Genomic DNA, 16,649 nt, shown 5'->3' on the forward strand with positions numbered 1-16,649 from the left:
TTACCCATGACAATGATGATTACTTGTATGATTGAGCATTATGATAACTATATAATATCCTTATGTATATAATATAATATAATATATATACATACATGGTTCTTCGTGAAGAAAGGTATCATTTATAATGAGAATCTTATGACAAAGTGTGCTTTGGTGTAAAGTAGTTAGTTTGCTTTTCCTCTAGATTCGTGAACAACCTTGGAAACAAAAATTCCTCCCTTTGCACAATCAATTTTTGAGTACCTGCTCCGATATCTGTTCCCCTCTGCCCTACCAACATCTTGGTATTCTCTTTCCAAGATATTTCTTAATCGTAGCCAAAATTTTTCTTCATATGCTTGCCACAAAATTAAGTTTCGTGCTGTTGAAGCAAATGAAATGAGTGGAATCTCATGTATCTATTTTGGATTACAAGCACATGTGTTTTCAATTTCAAATTTTATGTAACCCAACAAGGATTGGATAAAAATAAATATAATAATAAAATATGTGGGACACCAAAGTTTCACTGTTGACAATGTTGTGTTGGTAGCCTAAATGTCCAAGTCAATAGGACAAGGGCTTAATGCAAATACGTGCCACATGTTTCGAAATTAAAATAAGACGATGACAAAGAAATTTCATATTTATTAAATTAAGAAGTTATTTTATTTATTATTAAGTTTTAGATTGACTGTTTATCTTGAAAATTCAACATGATATCATTATTGTCATCTCTATATGTGTTAAGTTAAAAATATTCTAAATACATAAATATAGTAAAGATTATTTTACCAGATTTATCACTTTTTTAAACATATATAATTTAATTCAAGAAGATAAATAAGCAAGGCCGGTGCCTGGTTAGGACCAGAGGGCCAGAGGACCTTGCCTTTAAATTGCTTTAATACATATTCTTATCTTGTCTTTATTTAATCAATTTGAGCTCAATTATTGAATATAAGACGTGGGCAAGAAATCTTGGGCAGATAGATTGTCCTGTTTCTTAAGAACCGCTTACTATTACCGATCAAATTAAACCCTTAATTAAATATTCAACTTATAATTAACATATAGTTGGATTTAACAATGAGGATAAAACTTGTTCGAGTAAACACATGACTCAGCTTTAGGTTAAAGCATTGAATATATTCCAAGGTATTTTTAATTAATTTCTTTTAAAGTGATTTTAAGAATGTATTTTTTTTTATATTGGCTTAATCCATTTAAAATTTTATTCTCAAAATATTCTTCATAAATATTAAACTCAATTATCGATAATGAAAGAAGATTGTTAAAAACAATAGAATTTTTGTTGTAAAAGTAAATATAAAAACAAAAAAAAAAGATATTAAGAGAATACTCTTCTTCTCCTTTAATAAGTATTTATAATTTTCAGTGCCACATCGTATTATTTTTTATAAAAAATATCAAAATGATGTGATATATTCATATATATTTCGTAACAACTTGCACTTACATCATTTTTTTTTTCTTTTATGTTAACAACAATAGTGATGATTTGATGGTACAACAATTATTCAATTCATTCAGGCAAACTGAGGAAGAAACTCTGCACCTTAATAACACTTCTGCTTTTTGTCAACGCTTTGAACCGATCGTTGTTCCCCTGAGTGTAATCTCTCTCCCTTTCTTCTTAACTGCTGGCGGCTAAGCATCTCCAGTCTTTATCTATGGTCTTGCCAGTTCTCGTCAACTGCGGCATGAGAACATGGCCTAGCTTTGCCTGAGTAGAGGAAAGTCAACACGTTATTGGCCTTATGTTGCTGCAAGTTGCCCTCCCTGCTTAAATATTTATTTAGTATTTATTTTCTTTTTTCTTGTTTTCCTAATTCCTAATTTTTTTTTACAAGTCAAACACTCTGTATTGACTCAATTGATTACGTCATTTGTTTTAATTCAAATGATTTTATATTTAAATTTTATTCCGTACACTTGAAATGATCATTCATGCTTCTATAGTATGCATCCAAGCATAAGATGAAGATTGAAGTATGATAATCCCATCAGTAATTTTTAGAATATTGATTGCAATGATGAATTTAAAATTTTATATGAAAGTTGATATATTATTATTTTATAATAAACTGTTTGATTTAATTAAAAATGACAAAATTATATATTTTAAATTTTATACATAATAATAATATTAATAAATTTTAAAAACTTGAAGGCGACTGTCACCTCCCACCACCGCTTTTGATCCATCCTAATTGATTATAAGAATGTTTCACGTCCGTTAACCTATAGAATACTGAATTTGTACATTTGAATTCAAAACAGAAACAGAACCAATCTATTTTGAAGCATTCAAAGTTCCAAAATCATGACATCATTCTTTGAATAGCTGGTCTCCAAGATGGTCAAAGCCACGAAGCAGAACGGCCGCCTCGACAATATTTCCAGAAGGTATCCACAAGCTGTTCATGAGTTAGAACTTGTTCCCAATCAGCACGAATGCAAAAGACAAACGCCTCAGTATCCTACAAAGGGAGAAAAACGGAGCATTAGTTCGTTACAAACCCAGTAATTTGCTTATCTAGAATACTTGACCAAAAAAATATTTCATTTAAGTGGGCCTAGAAATGGTCAATGGACCCGAACCACATTCGAAGCAATGTTAAGCCCATCAGGCCCATTATACATTCGACCCGAACTACTTCGTGAAATATATGCTTTGTATGCGTTTTGTACGTATATGTAATATAATATTCTCTAGGACTGACAAAACGACAGATTTGTTTTGACTTCTTGTTCTATTTTATTTACATATACATAAAAAATTTAAAAGGTGCCTTTTTTATTTTATTTTGATTTGTCAGGAGTGGTTTGGAAATCTCTTGAGGAGATACTCTTGCTGAAGCAAGTAAAATTTCACTAGTAGGCTTTCTTGGATGGTAGCAAAACGTTAGAAAAATGTAGAGAATGGGGTCTTATTTATGTTTGGTTGGTGGGAGAAATGAATGATTTATGTTGGATTAGATATGTGTATCTTTATTATGGTATGGGTTATGTTTGTTTGCTGAGAAACTCCGGGGAAATTTAGTCAACATTCAGATATTTACTTATGTTCCAGTTGACATGTGCCTTTGGGGTTATATTGAGAAGTCGGATACTGTGGAAGTTTCATCAAGCTGATTTTTGGGCTTTCTTGAGTATTCTTTAGCTAAATTGTAAAGTAATGGAGTTGTTTGTTTTGCATGAGTTAATATTGTTGGAATGGCTTGAACTTGAAATCACTTTTGGATTTTTGTGTTTGGAATGTCCACCCGCATGCATGGGGTGTTCACAGTTCACAACCTTTATCCAGTAACCTTTTTTTTGTTCTTTTGGTGCAACTTTATCCAACATATTTTGCATCAAGTTTCGGGGATGCCGATACCCTGCTCACTGATATTTTTTAACAACCTGTTTTTGGACCCACTACTACATACTAATAAGTCATTTTTATAAGCAGAAAAATGCAAGCAACTGTCTATTAGGGGAATTGAGGCTTAGAGTTTTGTGTGACGTGGAGGGCTTATCCTTAATAGGCAACAATTATTGTGAATTTCAGCTTTTTTTACTGTAGTTAAATCTTCTTTATGTCACCTCTGTGTTTTTTGGTGTTAGGTACAAAGGCAAATCATATTAATCCTTTTCATCTTGTTGGATACTTGCCTTTTTGTTATCCCTTTGTGTTTGGTGCTTTTGTTTGCTCTATGTGGACCTAAGCTGATGCCAAGTTACAAGGAATTATATGATTTCAGATTTGTGAGTGGGTGGTTTTTTGCTGCTGGAATTGCCTTTTAGAAGTTGTACTGGCTCAGGCAAATAAGATGAACAAAGCATTTTTTTTTCCCCTATACATGATAGCTATTTGTTTGGTTCCCCATATCTGCATCAGTATCTGGACAGTAACTGCTCCACTTGGTTGGCTTAAAGAAAGTGGATTGCCTACAAATATATGCATTAAAGTTTAGGGTACATTGTTCAAGATTCAGTGGTCTAGTGACAGGAATTGAGAACCTTTGAGGTGTATTTGATTCATTGTTCAAATTTTAAAGTTTGTCGTTGTTCTTTGCTTCCTAATTCGTTTATGCACTTAAAAACATATATGAACTTGAGGCTGATTACTTGTGATTAGTTGTGAAGCTGATGGACCTTATGTAATGTTTGTATACAGAAACAAGGTAATTGATAAGAGCGGGATGCATCTTCAGGATAGACAGCTGCCTAACTATGAAAAGGGGGTAAAGGAATTTCTATATATGGCATTTGCTATGAGGATAAAATTTGCTGTCCATGCCGCAAATGCAACAACAGTGATTAGAAGGCACGAGATGAAGTAAGGTGATCTTTTTGAATGGGGAATGGAACACACTTATACTAATTGGCTGTACCATGGCGAAGGTTCTATTAGAGTGTCTGTCATCAGATGGGAATGAAGAATTGATTGCTGAGAGTGTTGCCAAGAATGAGATGCATATTGATAAGAAGAATAAAATGGAAGACAAGGGAGTGGAAGAAAGTGTGTTGGTGCAAACAACTCTGGTCAGGAAGAACTGAATGCCGGAGCAAAGAAATCCTCACAATTGCCGCATGTTACTGAGGTGGAACTGTATCCTGGTTGTGAGAAACACACAAAATCATCTTTTACCAAGAGACTATTTGAAATAAAGACTCTCGGCAGTTGGACTGATGAATCATATGATGATCCGTTGATGATATTGAGGCCTCAATTTCCTGTAGATCATACACATCCCCAAGTCAAAGGCTGATTCCTTTGATGTTCTATGAGCAAAAAATATAATTGTTTCTCGTAAGGTTTTAAGGTTGTTTGATGAGGTTGAGGGCAACAATCCTTATAAACTTCATCTTTTTTATGGAGTGAAATCTGTCGCCTCGGAGATTTGGGCTTCAAAGGCAAACCACAAAAATCTTTTCGTTTTGTTGGATACATTTTTTTTTCTGTGTTTAGTATGTTCTAAATTCACTTATCTTGAGCTACAAACTAATTACAAGATTTCAGATTTGTGATATAGTGTTGTCTTGCTGCTGAACTGGCTCATCTTTAATGGGGAAATAAGATGAGCTATGAGACACGATTTTCCTTCTACATTCTTTTTACCCTACATAATAGGTTACAGCTATTGCTCTGGTTTTCCATATCTGCATCAGTATTTGGACTGTAAATGCTCTACTTTAGTTGGTTTAAAGAAATAAACTCGACTACCTAGAAATTTCTCTATCAAAACTTAGGCTAGAATTTTCAGGACACAATAAATCTAAGTGACAGGAACTGAAAAATCTCGGGCTGCAACTTTAGTGTTTGTTGATGTTCTTTGCTTACTAATCAATTCATGTGCTTTAGTAAAAAATCAATGTTAGTTTGATTACTTTTGATAATTTGACAAGTTGACGGGCCTTACATATTATTGCATACAGAAACATGGCAATTGATAAGAGGTGGATGCATCTTCAGGACAGACGGCTGCCTGAATATGAAAAGGTGGTAGATGAGTTTTTCTAGATACGGAATTTGCTATGAACGGGAATGCAGATAAGATTTTCTGTCTAAGTTGCATGGCTAAGGTTTTATTGGCGTGTCATTAGGTGGGAAAGAGAAGTTGGCTGCTGAGGGTGTTGCCAAGAATGAGATGCACATTGATGATAAGAAGCATGGATTGGAAGACAAGGGAATTGATAAGGGTGTTGCCAAGGCTGAGGAATGCCTAGAATGCGGTGAGTCAAGAAGGAAACCTGGCATAGAAAGGGAAGATGTTTGGAATTGCCAAGGGTTTAGAACTATGTTGGAGTTAGGGTCTGGTCGCAATACTCTTTACTGTGAAAAGTTAGTTTTCAATTTGGAGAAATAAGGCTGTGTGTTAATTACATGTCTTTTACTTTGTGGTAATTTAGTTTCTTTTATTTAGTAGTTATTTAGTTTTACATGTTGATCATGTTTTGGCAGTTAAAACAAATATAAGAGACAACCCATAAACTTAGTGGTGTGGCAATCTCAAATAAGACTCAACAATCTCTTTAAGTCTCTCAAAATTCTAACGTGATATTAGAGCTATTATCTTTTCTTTCTTCCCCTTTATTATCTATCTTCGAAATACAAAAAAAATGGCTTTTGCAAATTTCAATGCTATCGCTCCACCCATTTTTACAAGAGAAAACTGCCCAATATGAACAGTAAAAATGAAGACGTATCTTCGTCCATTCGATCTAGGGGGAACGTTGAAGTTGGTGGAAATCCTCTTGAGATGAGGCAATCAAACCCAATAATCGCACAATTAAAGCAGCAGAGCAAAGAAATTGCGAAAAGTTATAAAGCTTTATCTTGTATTCATTTTACTGTTTTTTACTCTATTTTTACTCATATAATATATTGTGAGTCTAGCAAAGAAGCATGGGACAGGTTGAAGGTTGAGTTTCATGGCAGTGATAAGACTCGTCAAATATGCCCTAAATTTGCTTAGAGAGTTCAAAGTATTGAAGATGAAAGATGAGGAAAGTGTGAAAGACTACTTCGAAAAGATTTTGAAAGTAGTCAATCAGTTGAGATTACTTGAGAAAAATTTAGCAGAGAGAAAAATAGTCAATAAATTTCTTGTAAACCTGTCAAAGAAATTTGAAACAAAAATATCTTCTCTAGAGGATTCGAAGGATATGTCCACATTGACCATGACAAAGCTCGTAAATGCTCTTCAAGTTCAAGAACAAAGATGAGCTTTGAGGCTGGAAGATCATGTAGAAAATGCTTTACTGGCATATGCAAGTGAGAAGAAAAATGGTGATAAGAAATAAGGTAAACAAAAGGCTCAATACCTTCTCTATTCTTATTGTAAAAATTACAATTATAATGAGTGTTTTTGCTAGTACAGACCAAATGTTACATGCAAGTCTTGTAACCAACTTGGTTACATGGAGAAAGTTTGCAAAAACAAAGCCAATCAAAGAGAAGAAAAAGTTGTAGTAGCCGAGGAACATGAGGTGAATGAAAAGGTGTTTTTCATGGCCAAGATGCTCAAAAGGTCAATAAACTCTAGAGCATTGGAAGATATGAGTGCCCTTGCCTCCAAGGCAACAATGGAATTATTTATCCATAGGAGACTTACAAAGATAAGCATGGGAGTGATTCAGGAACATATAACTCCAAAAGATAGATTTGAATTCTAATCCAAATTGGGAGTATTAAAAGCTGACCCTAAGGAGGTGTTTTAAAGTTAAGCTCTACTTGCAATACTCTGTGAAAAGTTAGTTTTTAATTTAGAGAAGTAGGGTTGTGTGTTAATTACATGTCTTGTACTTGGTGATTATTTAATTTCTTTTATTTGGTGGTAATTTGGTTGTTTATATTGACCATATTTTCACCGTTAAAACAAATATGAGGGATAACTCACAAACTTAGTAGTGTGGCAATTTCAAGTAATGCTACCTTTTTTCTTTTAATTTTATCTATTTGTTTTTTAACATTCTTTTTTGTAAAGTTATAAAAATCGTTATCCTTATTAATGAAACTGAGCTATTATCTTCCTCTTTTATTTTAGCACTCTACAATCTTTAAAGTCTTTCAAAATTCAAACAAACTGGGACTTAATCTGGTTGGAGTTTGGCAGATTGGATCCGTTCTAATCTTTAAAAGAAAGGAGATTGAACCGACTTATCCTAGAATTTCTGCCTAATTCCTGCCTCTATACCATGAATTGGTGCAAATAAGAAAAGGGAAGCTTAACCTATCATATTATTCTTGTTGGATGAATGAATAGTTCACATCCTCAGTCACAGAAGCTCCAAAGCAGAATATTTGCTACATATAGCTCTCATTACAACTAAGGAAGAGCAAATAGGTGTGGGTTTATTGCCTCCCAAAGCAAAATGTTAAGATGGTAGAAATATCCCCGCTAGTCAGATAGCTCAATGTTGCTCCGGGGAAAGGCTTTTAAGTAATCCTCATAATTTGGTGCATCAAACATGGCCAAAAAGCAATAGTACCATCATCACTGCAAGCTATAGCTTTCATTTCATACCCCAAACTTTGCACATCAGCCGCAAACCAATGGCACAGGAAAAGTAGAAAATTTAACGGTTAAAGAAATCTAGCAAAAATAATTTTAGGAGCTAGCAGCCATTGCTAATGCATCTCACTGTACAGAGTGAGCACCATAATGAGTAGCACGTTTAGATGAAAAGGAACCTTAATATAATTAGAGCTTCAGAGTAAGATCGGGCGAAGATGAATCTGTTCTTGGTGGTGATGCCATTGCTACAAAACCCATATTTGAACTTTGAGTTGAATTTGGAGCAAACTCCAAAGCCAGGTTACCACTAACTCCTTCATTTACCTGTCTAAAACTACCTGGCCAAAACAAGTCAACATCATCATCTTCCATGAACATTGGCATTCCAAAATACCCTTGATCAAACCTTGCTCCAGCTCTTGTATCAATAGGCCTCTGTGATGAAATGATTCCTTGGTGCATGGCAGAATGAGCTTTGATCCCAAGGGACCGAAATGTAGAACCATGAAGGGGCAGAGATGCCAAGCTTGTATACCTGTCAGAGAATATCCCCATCCGCATAGCACGCTTTGCCATTGTCCTCTCCCTCTTATGAGCATTCTGGTGTCCACCCAGTGCCTGTGAACTATAGAACTTGCGTCTGCAATAATTACAAGAGAAAACCCTTGGGATTGTGGCTGACAAACTATGGGTTGCTATCTCACTCCTAGTGTCACCAGTGCCCTTCATCACAGCATCAGTGGCTCTAAAATGAAGAGTCAGGTCAAGGGAAACAGACCCTGTTTCTGGTTGAGCCTTTATGGGATTTGTGAGGCATGATGCAGTGGTTGTGCTATCCTTTGAGGCATCAGGGGTTGCTTCTTGTGCAGATATGTTGGAAGCCACTTGGCTGCTTGCTTCTGAATCATTTTCAGATTCCAACCCAGGGTTTGGTGGTGTCATACTCAGGTAAAGGCAGCAATGCCTGGTGCTTGTTGCTTTTGATATCCGGTACGAATGCAAATAGCGCTAGTTAGTTAGCTCTTCAACACCTGCATGCATGAAAAAAATGGACTATTTGCTAAAAGTTACAGGTGAGAAAGAAAAATGCAAAGGGTAAGAATGGCAGGTCTATTACAGTCTCTCATGCTTGGGAAACTGACAAGTAAGCCATCATGTTTATTGTAAGCATGCCAACTTCTATTTGATTCCTTAAGAAAAAACCAACCCTAAGAATATAGACAACACTGTTTAACAAAATTATGTAACAATCTCCACTTACACGTGCAAGAAGACAAATACCATTCGATAATTCTCGAGAGGCATACACATTTTGTATCTGTACAAAATCAAAACAATAGCTGGATGTAATAGGCATGTCCAACTTCTTACTAAGATGATCTCGCTCTGGGTGAATTGTGAAAACACTGTAAGTGAGGACAAAATGAATACACCTACCCACTAACAGATTAAGGGGCAACAAAGAAATTTCATGGTCCGACATATTTTATGTCCTGTAACCCTCGGGCCTGCTGTTCAAGATTTCAGGTTTTACTGTTTCTTCCAAATCAGGAGACTACAGATTGAAATTCTACTTTCTTTCCTACAAGCTTGTCCATGTACGCCACTCAAAAACAAGCTTTCAAACCACACAACTTGACAATGATATGAAAATTCTCCACCACAAAAATATTCTAAACTTTCTTTAAACTTTTGACTTCCCTTATAAATATTTTAGCAAATATTTCCAAAAATAAAAATATCTTTGTTTCTCTTGAAAACATATATCAAAAGCATGGAGCAAGCTGTCTGATAATTGGCAACACTAGCATGCGTGGGATATAAGGAGTAACAAACTTGGTATTTGAACTCAAAATTAACCTAATTCTTAATCTATGGTTCTATTCTTACTCCTTCCTAAAGGTACAATTTTCCAGCTTCATGAGCAATATATACAACCAATTAACAGAGAGCAACAATTTCTTTTCGCCAAAGAAGATTCTCTGCCTTAAATTGGTTTGGGAAAAAGGAAAACATGGTCTGATGACAATTATTAAGGCATAAAAAAAATTTTATTTTTAAGCATAACAATTAATACTCTCTAGTTTTTTTCTCCTTACAGTAGAATAGGGGGACATCAGTTATTCATGATAGAGGGGGCAACATGTGAGGTTTCTAGTGTAGCTCGTCCATGTGATCAGATTGTTTTCTTTTTCTTTTTTTTGGGTTACCGTACACAAGGACACATTGCCATGGCGCATACAACCCAAGACATATTCCGAGGTAAAAAGCACTGATAAAAGCCTCAAAAAAAGGTGAGGACAGGCTTTATTGCATATATACAAGAGATATCAGAAGAATTCAAGAGATTAGAGTCAGGTTAAGGCAAGAGCTAAGCAAATAAATGAGCCTAAAATGTGTGCTAGAGACTTGAAACTAGCAACTCTAAACAAACAAGACGTGATATTGCAGGTGGCCATGAAACATGCCAGAGTTGAGCTATTTATTGCCCGGAAAATTACACATGCTTTCCCCTTCCTATGGTTGGTCACATGTAAAAATTGATAACAAAGAAGAAAATAGCATCATACACTCCTTGGAGCATTACATGAATGCAACAAGACGCTAGTTGATATCTACAAGTTATCAACATAGGAAAAAGAGAAACTGTTTCAGCAGAGGAATTAAATTGGAGAGACACAAACACAGTGCAAACACTATGGAGAATTAAGGAAGAAACAAAATTTACATTCTTGAGTCCATTTCCTTCTCAAGAATGATGTTGAATGAAGAATATTGCGCTAGCCATTTGGTTGTACTAAGTGAATTGAGTCACATACAAAATTAACCAAGTGATTCAGTGCCTTAACTCTCCACCTTTCACTTTTAGCAATCCCCATAATACTTAAACAAAACAATTTATAAGTAGCATCCTCCACCCGATTCTAGATATATCCTAGCTAATTTTAGAACATATTTGACAACTAATCAGTCAAAGAGATTAATGGAAAAAGCAGGAGAGAATTGGATACAAGTAAGAAGCTTAACTGAAGTAATTCAAAGCAATAGGTGATTCTTATCCATATATGCTTTATTCATGGATTTAAACTGACATGCATGAAGAATATACAGAATTGCCTTGGAAAAAGTGGTTTATTTTTCTCCACTTCTCTTTATCCAATTAGCTACTTCTTCATGTTGCTATTCCCAATCAGAGAATTTCCCTTCTTTTAAATTCAACCTCAGGGTTCTTCTCTTCCATACTTCTCTCTATCAGAACAGTGGAATCAAAGAACCATTTTTACAACTTTTTTTGTTTTGTTTTTCCTATCTTTTATGTTCAGAAAAAAGAAAAGTATTGAGTTCAGAATGTAAAACAAGTGAAAATGAATTGTGGTCAGAATAGGAAACTGTCTAATTTTTCACCAAAAGCATAGTAACCAGCTGCAACAATTGAGATGGAAAATGCATCTGAATTCACTAAAAAGGAAAAAAAATCATAAAAAGAAACAGAAAACAAGAGAGCCCAGATGACCTTTCAGGTAAAATGAATTAGACGAAATCCACATCAGAAAACAAAGAGTAAATTAAAAAAAAAACTTTCAACAACATTAAAATAAACAGTGCAAAAAGCTGAAGCTTAAACTAGTAACACAAAACAAGAGCTAACCCAAACAAAAAAATAAAAAGAAAAAAGAAAAATCAAATCCATAGCCTATGAGATAGTTGGTGAAAAAGATTCTTACTTGGTATATCTTTGAAGCAGCAAAGTAAGGTTGAGTACTATGCTACTTTGTGAGCTATGGAAGCTAGGAGATGAGAAGTATCAAAAGACAAGACAGAGCTCTGGCTTATGGATGGTTTTTTTTTTTTTTTAGTTTTTACCACAAATGGTACAGTTAGAGTTGAAGATGAAAAGTTAATTAATGGAGAAAAGATTGCCGAGAGAGAGAGAGAGAGAGAAAGAAAAAGAGGTGTACAATTGTGGGAAAGCAGAGGTTTAGAGAGATGGGGATGATGGAGCAAAGTCAGAGAAGTCAGAACCAAAAAAACAAAAAAGAAAGGAAGAAAGTAGATAATACACTAACCACTGTTTGTTGAATTTTGGGCTCTTCCAGTGTTTCAACAGCTACAAACATGAGTAGAGAGAGAGAGAGAGAGAGAGCACACAAAGAGACATGGAAAAGCAAAGGGTACTTACTGTAAGTCCCACAAAAAGATACTATAAAATGTTAGTGTCTCATTGCTCATTCTCTCTTTCTTTTTCTTTGCTTTCTTTCTATGTCCTACTTTAAAAAGTTGCTTGTGGCCAGATTCTTTTTTCCAATATTACCCAACGACATTTGTCAGATACACTCCCATGCTCACTTATGGAATTTGCATGGACATGAGCCTATCATCCCATTCTAGCCCATACATTTCCCCTTTATATTTTTCCTTTTTTTTTTCTCACTTTTACATATAAAAAACCTTATCAATATAATTTTTTTATTATCATCATCAAATTTATACTTGATGCATTACCAATTTGTATACAATAACTTACCACATGATCAAAATGTAAATTTTGTTATAATACAATGAGATGTATACTAATTGTATATAAAATTATATACAAACCATAGACACTCGAATTTTGAAGAAGTAAAATTTTAACTAAAATTGGCACAACCGCTTACGAGAAAATAATGAAACTAAAATTTGGAAAAGAGACATGGCAATCCAACCTTAATTGACTATCATGGTATCTTGAGCTTAAGATTTTACTAAAAAAATATATTCAATTAAATAATCAATCACATTTAGATAAAAAAAATGATAACGATTCCATTGCATGTTAAGCAATCAGGTTTTCGGTATAAAATTTTTTTATTCCAATCATGAATAAACAAAAGTATAATTCATATGCTTTTTCGTCTCACAAATTTTATTTTATTATTTTATTCTCAAAACTTTGTATATAAAAATCATTGGTTAAAAATGATCATATGCATTGATATAAAGAATATGAATTGAAAAGAGTGATGAAAAGAGGCAAGGAGATTGAGTTGTAAACAACATTATCCTTTGTGTTGTGGGACGGGCTTATCATTAGTCAGCTTCAATCTACAAGGTAATGTAGCTATTGCTTGTTTTGATGTTTGCTATTCAGCAGTGGAGGGGACAAGGACCATATGCAGAGCAAAATGGCAAAGCAAATGGCCAATGTGCCCTTCCTTCTTTTTTTTTTCTTTTTTTGTACAAAATTTGTTTGAATAAATATTTAAAGGACAATATTCAATGAGTGGTATGGCAAATAGTGGCTTCTAATAGTCAGAATATTTTGTGGGACAGTTATTACTTCGATCACTTTCTTCGGAATAATTGCATTCATAAGTAATCATTTTCTTATAATATTATTTTTAATACAAATATATATAAAGCATCTGCCTAATGTCTAATGTCACATATCACATATCAATAAAATATGAGATGGATCTTAAGTATATAAACGTGTGTTTTTTACCATCTATTAGATATATCTTTTGAGTTCGAATAATGAACTTGTAATTTATAAACTTACTTAAGTTCTATTTTTAAAACTTAAGGCAACACGAGGTTGGACTTAAATTTTGACTTATGACAAATGATATCAGAACAAACTCAGATCTTCACTTATATAACGCTCGCATGAGAGATACAAGAGTCGAGATAAATCCAGACTAGTATAAAAATCCATATCTTTTACTAGTAAACAGCCAATGCAATGAGGATCCATGATTTATAAGTTTACATAAACTCTATTTTCAGAGTTTAAAGCCGTACGAGGTTGGAGTTAAAGTTCAACTCATGACACTTATCTTTAATTATAAAGCAAAAAAAATTAAACAAATTTTAATGATTTAAAAATATAATTATTCAAATAATAAAATAAGACACATACATATATTCTCGACGTGATTTAAGACACTACTATTATTCTTATTTATTTTTTTTCAAATATTGAACCATTTAATAGAACCCTTAGAATTAAGTAATATTTCTATGTTAATTGAGAAAATTAATTAACTCAAGAGCATTCCCTAGACTCACAATTAAATTCGTCTTTTTCAAATCTGATGCAAAAATAATATAGCACTTTTAAATTGTAACTTATAATAATAATAATAATAATAATAATATATTAAACATTAATTTCATATTAATATGTGTAATACTCCATCTCTTATTGAATATGAATGTAATTATTAAAACTTATATCAACGTGTAACTCTATTATTACTAATAATTTGAATTTTAAATTTTAAAAATTATATAATTTAGATTCAAAAAATTGTGGAACTAATAGTAATTGGACCCAAATTGTTTGATGATCATTAAAGTTGTCAACTGAAGTGATCCCAATTCAATTAACCTCTCCCTCTTGTCCATGTACTTGCCCTTGTACTTGCAGTTAAAAAATAGTAAAGGACAAAAACTTTTATCATGTCAAATTATTTACTCTCTTTCATACTATTTGTTTTGTCTTTTTTTATTTTTTGAGAATATCTAGAAATGAAATCGTATTTTCATTTTTTAACTTCAATATTTTTATTAATTTTATATACAACACTTATTTTTCATAAATTTTTAATTTTACCTTTAGTCATTAAAAAAATTAATTAAATATCAACAAAAAAATCAATATTGTAATAAGATTTTAGTACTTAAAAGAGTCTTCACGACTAATGCTGATTAGTATAAATTAACATATTCTTTTTAAGGTATATCATAAAAAAATTTTGAACTTAATATAAATCCATATCTTTTCTTCCATATAGTTATTTAATTACAAATGATAGCTTTATAAGTTAATATTATTTAATATGTAATTTTCCATTAAATAAACCGACAAAATTGAAATATTATTTCTTCATACACAAATGAGGACAACAAAAAACTGGGCCAAGAACCAAGATTGCCGAAACCAAACTTTTGATTACTGCGGCTGTACTTTAAAAGTCTTAACCGAAGGCATCCACAAATAGTTGAGCTGGGCTCAAGCTCACCTTAACTTCAACCATACCTCAATAGTTGTGCCCTCGAATACCAAAATTCATAAATTAATTAATAAAAATTTTGTTAAATTGTTCTTTTATAATTTTAAAAAAACGTCATTTTATTTTTTATTTTTTAATATATTTTTAATTTAAATTCTCAATAATCACACTTCAACACTTTTTCATAAACATCAAATATTGTTATTTTTCTAATAATCACATTTTCCATACATAAGTTAAATAAAAACAAAAATTTGCTCTAACAAAAATATGATATTATTTTTTCTTTATTTTTTTATTTTTACAAGTGATTATCCTAATAAGCAGACAGTGGTATTCTCAAACTTCGATCTATACAAATCCGTACAATTACTTTCGTTGTTCCAAACAACTTTTGTTCATATAACAAATGAAAAGGATTAAAACCCGTACAAATTTAAACGTGTAAATGAATAAATATTCTTAAACATGTTGATTAAATTAAGATTTAATTTAAGATAGATGTTAAATTCTTTTACGTTTATACTCGATCTGATCGGATTATTATTTTTTTTTGGGTCATATTTAGTACGGTCGTAAAATTAAATACAGGATCCGACAAGTTGCAGTGCGAAGTGACACGTGTCTTCCATTAAGACATTAATTAAATGGTCCCCGTTTCTCAAATCTTAAAAATCGAAAACCAAAATCACCTGACCCTTCCTGTCTAGGGAGGTTACATTGGAGACAAAGTTACAGCTTGCACCAAATCCAATCAAATCGATTCAAAGTGCACTCTTTTGTTCCTTTTTTTGTATTTATTATATTTTTTTTTTGTTGTATAAGAAACTAGTTGATTGAGTGTGAATTGAAATAGCCTACCAATTACTACACTTTGAAATCTTTAATTATACCCACTTACTTTCTTACTTTCTTTATAATACAAACATGTGGGAAGTGAAAAGGTATGTTTTCCTTATACATGTGATTGGAATTATGTAAAAATGAGATAATTTTCTTTTTTAATTATGATATTTTATCTATATTAGATATGAATATGTTTATTAAGATTTATTTAAAAGTTTAAATCAATCTCTGTAAGAAATTTGAGTTTAAATTTTTTAGAATTAAATTTTTTAGAGTTACGTAATTTAATTTTAAGAAATTATTAGGTTAATGATATTTATATTCGGATAATTATAATTGGTATCAAAACACATGTCATGAATTTTCATATTACACTAGTGAAATCTTAAACTATGAAATATGCCTTTATGAAAACATCATATTGAGTTGGTAAAATTGTAATATTGCATTCTACGTTATATATGGGGTAGTTTTGGTATTTTACAATGCAATGTGATTACAGAAAAAATAACATTATAATGTTTAGTATACAAATAAAATAATAATTAAAATATAATAAAGATAATATTAAAGCGTTTAGTTTATAAGCACTTTGTTGAGAATGTTGTGTTAATTTTTAAAATTATCCATATTTATTAAAATATAAGTTTAATATACTTGTATTTTTTATTATTAATTTTTATATAATATCATCTCTTAAATATATTTTTAATATTATATATTTTATTTTTATTTTTATGATAATATTATATATTTTGTTTTTATTTTTTAATATAATTTTTTATATTATATA

General features: G+C 32.1%; 1 protein-coding gene across 3 annotated transcripts; it reads right to left on the reverse strand.

Annotated features, from left to right (window-relative positions):
• On the reverse strand, window positions 7,708–12,249 carry LOC18610008 (zinc finger protein 7). 3 transcript variants are annotated; one of them, XM_007045417.2, is made up of 2 exons: window positions 12,080–12,249; window positions 7,708–9,043 (listed from the first exon to the last, which is right to left on the reverse strand). In XM_007045417.2, the coding sequence occupies exon 2, from the start codon at window positions 8,952–8,954 to the stop codon at window positions 8,199–8,201; it is 756 nt and encodes a 251-aa protein (XP_007045479.1). In that variant the 5' UTR covers window positions 8,955–9,043; window positions 12,080–12,249; the 3' UTR covers window positions 7,708–8,198. The 3 variants fall into 3 exon arrangements, with proteins under 3 accessions (XP_007045479.1, XP_017972097.1, XP_017972096.1); XM_018116608.1 differs by lacking the exon at window positions 12,080–12,249 and adding an exon at window positions 11,738–12,072 and having other exon boundaries at window positions 7,708–9,065; XM_018116607.1 differs by lacking the exon at window positions 12,080–12,249 and adding an exon at window positions 11,738–12,071.

This window comes from Theobroma cacao, chromosome 2, assembly GCF_000208745.1.
Source record: "Theobroma cacao cultivar B97-61/B2 chromosome 2, Criollo_cocoa_genome_V2, whole genome shotgun sequence".
In the NCBI taxonomy this organism is placed as follows: domain Eukaryota; kingdom Viridiplantae; phylum Streptophyta; class Magnoliopsida; order Malvales; family Malvaceae; genus Theobroma; species Theobroma cacao.